The sequence below is a fragment of the Mus pahari genome, chromosome 16 (genome assembly GCF_900095145.1).
Source record: "Mus pahari chromosome 16, PAHARI_EIJ_v1.1, whole genome shotgun sequence".
NCBI lineage: Eukaryota > Metazoa > Chordata > Mammalia > Rodentia > Muridae > Mus > Mus pahari.
The window spans coordinates 63,827,281-63,835,062 of NC_034605.1; the positions used below are offsets into that span (position 1 = coordinate 63,827,281).

The 7,782-nt window shown below is 38.0% G+C and overlaps 1 protein-coding gene across 1 annotated transcript; it reads right to left on the reverse strand.

The window, feature by feature from the left end:
- Window positions 1-872: 872 nt before the first annotated feature.
- Window positions 873-6,999, reverse strand: LOC110334024 (cathepsin 8-like). The gene is made up of 7 exons (XM_021215846.1): window positions 6,874-6,999; window positions 6,480-6,602; window positions 6,244-6,390; window positions 4,250-4,474; window positions 3,638-3,800; window positions 1,957-2,074; window positions 873-972 (listed from the first exon to the last, which is right to left on the reverse strand). Exons 1-7 carry the CDS (start codon window positions 6,997-6,999, stop codon window positions 873-875), a joined length of 1,002 nt encoding a protein of 333 aa, XP_021071505.1.
- Window positions 7,000-7,782: the final 783 nt, after the last annotated feature.

Genomic DNA, 7,782 nt, shown 5'->3' on the forward strand with positions numbered 1-7,782 from the left:
AATTTTGGCCTATAACATCACTTGAAAACCATGTCGTCTGCTCTATAAGCTCTCATTACATTCAACATCATAGTACACTGGCTCCTAGTCATTTTGACCTTTCCTTCACAATGCTCACTGAGCCTTAGGTGCAGGAGTTAGGAAGGTTGAAAGAAAGAGAATGAACACTCCTAGGGGCAAATCCCTAATCAACTACACAATAGAAAGTGATCAATCCTGAAGTCATGTGCACAGAAAAAACAAAAAAAGTATTCAGCATTGAGCAAGTTTTATTATATATTTGTGGAGATATCTATCTATCTATCTATATATATATATATATATATATATATATATATATATATTCCATATATATATATATATATATGGAAGCATATGTATACATAATGATAATAATCAAACTAAAATAAACAATCAGTGTGAAAGAAAATGAGAGTGGAGATATATGGGGAGTTAGAGTGAGGAGATCTGAGAGGATTTTGAGGAAGAAAAGTAAAAGAGGCAATGTAATTACATTTTACCAAAACACATCTTAAATAAAATGAACTACATAAACTTTAAAAGTCACTACTTTTCAAAATTAAAGTAAGACAGACACTACAGTTGAACTTAAATCTTTTTTTCAATATATTTTGTACAACTATTAAACAAAATCAAACTATTATGGGAATCAAATAGAAATTAATGAAATGCTTAATGTACAGTAGCCATCATGCCTTACTGGATAGACACAACAGAATTCACACTACATCATGTTGTACAGTAACTCATGTGCTCTATCCTTGCAGCAGAGCCTGGTCATGGTAAACGGGAAGTGCCTCCACTTTCCAGATTGTCTCCACTCCAACCCTTTCTTCTTACCATCAGGCAGTTTACACTCTGGGGTAGACGGCATATGTAGCAATTCCACAGTGGTTGTTCCTGCCTCTGGCAATCTTCATGTAGTCATTCATACCCCATCCTTCACCATAACTGAAAGAAAACATGTCTCCCATTCAGAAGAAAGAACATAGGACAGTGCATTCTTTACAATAATTCCATGTGTAAACACTGATCCAGAAGTCTACTTAACTCAATGACCAAAAAATGAAAAATATTCACCTCGATGAAACAAAAGTTATCTCACAAAGGACTATGAAAATCACAGCAATGAAAAATAAGAATATTTTCCACCCAAAGATGGCACAGAACCAACAATATGCCATCTTTTATAAAATCAATGTCACAAGCATATTACTAGTCAAGAAACCAGTGGCTAAATCTGAACAACTCACATACTATAACTTGTTTGCCCAGTCATAGTGTTCAAATGTTCAAGTGATGGTCACAAAAGAGAAAGGACTGGAGTTCAAGTCCAAGATCCCACGTAAACCAAGAATGGAGACTGGAGTTGGATCTGTGCCTAAGAACAAGGGCTTTTTCCACAGAAAGCTTGTTCCTTTCCCAGTACCCAAATCAATCATCTCACAGCCTCCTCTAACTACATTTTCAGATCATCTGATGTCCTCTTCACATCTCCATGGGCAACTGCTCACATGTAGAATGAAAGTTCACACAAACACCCTCACATTAGCAAAAATAATAATTTTTAAATGTGAGATTATCATTATAGCTTGCCTGAAGTCCCATAAAGTGAAGACACACCTGGAGAAGCTGGCTAAGCAACTACACAAGATGATAATCTCTAAAATCAGTGAAATATGCAGCCTCCATGGTAGACAGCTAAGGCAAACAATGGCTGTCAACACTGGAAACACAAACACACACACACAAACACACAAGCACATGCTGGCATGCATGAATGCAAGTAGGTATATTGCACACATATAATTCATCACAAAAAATGGTTGCTGTTTAATGTATTTTGGAGACTATTTATGGAGACTCTTATTCCCATTCTGACTCCAAGCATAAAACTTATTCAGAAACTTAAACATAAACACTTGCAGTTTATACCTGTTCTTTATCAGCCAGTATTTTCTACCATCTGACTCTCTTCCTTCATAACCATAGCCGACTAACAGAACACCATGGTTGACAGTATTACTCCCACATTTTGGCTCATAATAAATGCCTGGAAAATACAAAAGGTGTGAGAAGAACCAGAGACCTAATAATGACAACGGTAAATAAAAATTAGTAAGGCCTTTTCTAATAAGACAAAAAAAAATGTCCAGAAGACAAAGGAAAGGCCATCTAGACACCACCACAACTAGGGATCCATCCCATCTGCAAACACCAAACCCTTACTCTATTGATGATGCCAAGAAGCTCTTGCTGACAAGACCCTGGTATGGCTGTTTACTGAGAGGTTCTATGAGCACCTCACTAATAGAGATGCAGATATACTCAACCATTGGACTGAGCCCTGGGACCCCAGTGGAAAAGCTAGGAGAAGGCTTGAAGGAGCTAAATGTGATTGAAACCCTATAGGAAAAACAATGTCTACTAACAGAACTACCCAGAGCTCTCAGAGACTAAACCAGCAACCCAAGAGTATACGTGAAGGGATACATGGCTCCAGCTACATATGTGGCAGAGGATGGCCTATTAAGAAATCAATGGGATGGGAGGCCCTTGGTCCTGTGGAAGCTGGATGCCCCAGAGTAGGAGGATGCTAGAGTTGTGAGGCAGGAGTGAGTGAGTAGGTGGAGGAACACTCCCATAGAAGCAAATGGGAGAGGGGGTTGGGATAGGGCTTGGGTAAGGGTAACTAGAAAGGAGAATATCATTTGAAATGTAAACAAATAAAAAGATTAATTTAAAAAATAGGACCCAGTATTGACCAGAATCCTTATATAGTTTTTCATCCAAATGCAAGGAGATACAACAAATATAACTTTGTTAATACACACTTCCCTACTTAAATACAAATCCTATTCTCTTTTGATTTTTTACTGAGAACCCTATTTCAACAAAATATAACTGAATATAAAATTATTTAATTCAAGCCAGGCATTGTGACACACGCCTTTAATTCCAGCACTCGGGAGGCAGGCAAATTTCTGAGTTGGAGGCCAGCCTGGTCTACAAAGTGAGTTCCAGGAAAGCCAGGGCTACACAGAGAAACCCTGTCTTAAAAAAATTATTTAATTCAATACACTCTTTAGAATTAAATTCTAGAAAGACTATCTTTCCATAACTTAATATATATGAAGTGGAAGAAAGTTAAGTAATTTAAGCATAAAAATAATGATATATTATGAAGTACTCATATGCATGGGAATGATATGTATCCTAGCTCATTTCACTTTCTGGGATGATTTGGGGATGTTAAGCTTCAAGCGGTTCACATGCATTGGAGCATGTTATTACTATCTATATACTAGTTATATGCATCAAATGTTATACAAAGTAATGTGTCCCCTCTATCTGGTAGGATTATCACAACGATTCCTTGTTATATCTAGAAGAATGGTCCTCAATCTTCCTAATGATCATTTAATACAGTTCCTCATGTTCTGATGACACCCAAACAGGAAATTATTTTCTTTGTTACTTCATAACTCCAATTATGCTACTGCTATGAATCATAATGTAAATACACAACATGCAGGACATCTGATAGTCAACCCCTGTGAAAATGTCATTTGACCCCCAATCAGGTTGCAACCTACAATGAAGAACACATGCTTACCTCCCCTATAAAACGTGAAAGATTCATGTGAAGCATCAATGCCGACAGAGATGGGCCCTATAGTTGCTACAGCACGCATTAAGTCTTCCTCACTGTTGGAGACAAACGAAAGGTCAGTGATTCTAGCTGCAGAACGTTCAGGGAGGTATCGGCAGTGTCCTTCCTTTAAAAGGTAGAAAGGTAAGAGAATCCGTTATTTCCATTCACTTGCAGGAAAGCATGAGTCAAAATCACAGCAATGCAAATTATAGCTGAGTATACCTAAATCTGGGCTGCTATAGAACATCCCAGGAAGTGAAATGAATGGAATGATTTGAAAATATCAGATCTCATATCTTCAATGAGACCTTATAGATCTATATGTCCATAAGAAATTATCACATAAAGGAATATCTATTATATGTGGAATGATTTCCATATTCTGTGTGTGCAATAAGCAGGAACAGCAACATGGAACCTCTGCATCATTAGGGTGTGCACAGACTGATAATGAGACTTTGATGTTATACAATGATTCTACCTTCCAGTGTGAGTTCTGAGGACTGGATTATTTCTACAGTTTTCTCTTGCCTGGTATGACTGAAATGACAATAGCTTAGAAAACCCACTTACCCTTCCTTCGTATGGATAGGTTAACTCAGCCTCCAGACCTCCATTATTCCACACATACTTTAAAGCATAGAATGTACTTCCTGTATAACAGCCACGATTCCCTTCCATTCTAGAACAGTCCACTAGGTTTTGTGCACTCAATGAGACTAGTCTCCCTGTTTTCCGGAACATCTGTCCTTCTATGGCACCAGCCACAGAAAAGGCCCAACAGGAATTACATCTGCCCTAAGTAGAGAATAAAAAACTGTCACACACAAACAAATAGCAACCCCAAATCAGACAGCTGAATACTATGTCAAAGAATGAACTGTTAGCAGGTTATTGGTGCCAAGGGAAGAAGTTTTATTCTTCTTAAAGAACTGGAGGCTGCCAGCTTTCTTGTACCCCACTGAATGGTTACATGCACTTGTGCATGTATATTTATGAACATATGGGAATCGCATTATGTTGTCTGGTTGCTATTACTGCAATAAATAAGGCACATAATATGAAGAATGATTGAATGGAGGCCACTAGGTAGAGGTAGATAATGGTGGATGACATGATCCCTACACATTGTACAAACATATGAAATATTCAAAATAGAAAAATATCATTAAAAGTGACATTATGGCTATTATGAATAATGAGGCTATGAACATAGTTGAACAATTGTCTGTGAGATGTTGAAGAATATTTCAGGTATACGCCTAAGAAAAGTATAGCTCAGTCTTGAGGTAGAAGTACTCTCAGTTTTCAGAGAAAACACCAAATTGACTTCCAAACTGGTTATACAAGTTTGCATTCCCATAAGCATTAAAAAAAAAAAACTCTTCCTCTTGTTTCACATCCTCCTCAGCATATGCTACCTCTTGAGTTTTTTATCTTACCCATTTTGATAAAAGTTAGATGGAATGTCATAGTTGATTGATATGCATTTTCCTGACGACTAAGGGCTTTTCGGCCATTCTAGATTCATCTTTTGAGAATGCTGTTTAGTTCTGTCCTCCACTTTGTAATTGGATTATTTGTGTTGTTGGTGCTAACTTCTTGAGTTATTTGTAAATTTTGGATATTAGCCCTCTATCAGATTTAGGGTTAGTGAAGATCCTTTCCACTCTACGGGCTCCCAACTTGTACTATTGATGAAGTCCTTAACGTACAAAAGCTTGGCAATTTCATGAGGTTCCATTTACTCCACACAAAGATCATTTGAGTCAACAAGGCTGTAGTCTTGCAGTTCTCAGAGACTGAACCACCTATTAAAGAGTCCTCAGGCTCGACTCATTCATGTGTAGTAGGCCTCCCCACTCATATGTAGCAGATGTGCTGCTTGACATTTATGTGGGTCCTGAACAATTGAAATAGGGGCTATCCAAAAGCTGTTGCATGATTGTCGGGTATGTTCAACTATCTGGGCTGCCTTATCAGGTCTCAATATGAGAAGAAGCACCTAGCATTGTAGAGACTTAAATTACTGGCAAGGGAGGCATATTACCAGCAATAAATATGGAGAATGATTGGATGGAGGCCACTAGGTAGAGGTAGAAAATGGTGGATGGACATGACTTCACCTGATCAGAGAATAGGGGGAGAGGGAGGGAAAAAGCATTGTGGGAAAAGATGACTGGGAAGTGGGCAGTGTACTGGATGTAAAGTGAATAAGTAAAAAAAATAGAATTAAATTAAAAAAACAACAAAAATAAAAAACAAAGTGAATACATAAGAAAAATATAATTTAATTAAAAATTATATTGTGCCGGGCGTGGTGGCGCACACCTTTAATCCCAGCACTCGGGAGGCAGAGGCAGGCAGATTTCTGAGTTCGAGGCCAGCCTGGTCTACAAAGTGAGTTCCAGGACAGCCAAGGCTACATAGAGAAACCCTGTCTCGAAAAACCAAAAAAAAAAAAAAATTATATTGTGTATCACTCTACACTCAACACAAAAATAGATATCAGTGCTGCTATTTTCTCCCAAGAGAATGAACAAGACAGTCATGTGATACTTTTATACCTGATGCTTCACGGAAGTCACGTAGCCTCTTCTTCTCCAGTCCACAAATTTGGGGAGATAACCAGCAATAGGTTGGCGGATGCTTCTCTTCTTCCTAAGATTCGGGAATGGAACATCAGTCAGCATCTTCCTGAATTCTCCTCTGGTCTTCAAGGAAAACAAGAATCATTAAAAATCAAAAGATTTCACCAAAAAATTGGAAAAAAAATATGTGATGGAGTCCATCTGAAACTCACCATGTCACCAAAGCCATTGACCTGCATAGTGAAGTTATTCTTTCCTTGATAATATTCAATATTATGCTGTTTGACCAGTTTCATGTTTTCTTCCCATACTGCTCTCTTCAGCCCTTCTGCCTCCTGGAAATAAACATAATGCCTGACATTTCTTTATAACTAAAACTTGTCCACAAGCTTACAAGGAGAACTCACTGCCAGAGTTCATGAGACAGGTCTCAGGACACTGCAGAAAAAGCCATTCTTCATATACCTAAGAACAGAAATTCTTACTATGCTGTATTGCTGGTGCACAACTTAATAAAAGGTAGTCTCTATGACCTCTATTGCACCATAAATCCTAATAGGGACTATTCTCCATGGGGTCTGGCTTAATAGTGTTCATATTACTAACCATGCTGTATTTTTTATCATATTTTATCTTCCACTCTTTCCACTCAGAATCCAAACTGGGATCAGATGATAGAATAGCTTCAGACACTCCCAAGCACAGGATGGCCAGCCAGATAGCAGGTCTCATACCTTAAGCACCTAGACAGTGAGGAAGGAAAATAAAGTTGGCCAACTGCAGCTCTTCCAAAATGCCTTTCACTCCTTTCTGAGAAATAAAGAAAGAAGTGTTAGAGTAAATTACTTGAAGTACTTTTTTTGAATATCAGTGCACAGATTTTGAAAATGAATAAATATGTACTTGGGGTAAAAGATTCCATGGATGATATTTAGTTGTGCTCAGTAAGTGTCCCCAATTCTAGGAGTAGAAACAGCCTGTGTATTACAAACTTACATTACCAGAAAGATGTCAATGAACCTCAAAATTGAAATGTTAGACAGTCAGGGATGTAGGATATGGATTTGTATAAACTTATGTGGCATCTGATTCTAAGCACGAGGCAACCCAGAGAGCTGTGTCCAAATGACTTTCATATCCCTACCTAAAAGTTGATATGTGGGATTGTCTTGAAAGCTCCCATCTTGAATGGAAAATTTCTGAGCTCCTGGCCTTAAAAATCTGGAAAGAATCAGTACTATTCCCTTGGTTCTGTCTTAGTGACTATATACCATAATCACTACTTCAGTGATAAAAGTCTCATAAGGAAAAGCCACTGGATACCAGTGTAGGTGGGATACAGAATACAGCCACTCACAGGATTCAAATCATGACTTAATGTGCCTCTCAAACAACCCTCACTATAAGGCCTAAGGAGAGCTATGTCATCTGCTAATACTTTTGCACATGTTAATGAGGAATTGTAGTTAACCCAGTGGCAATGTGCAAGGAGATAGAAAACATACCTGAGGCACA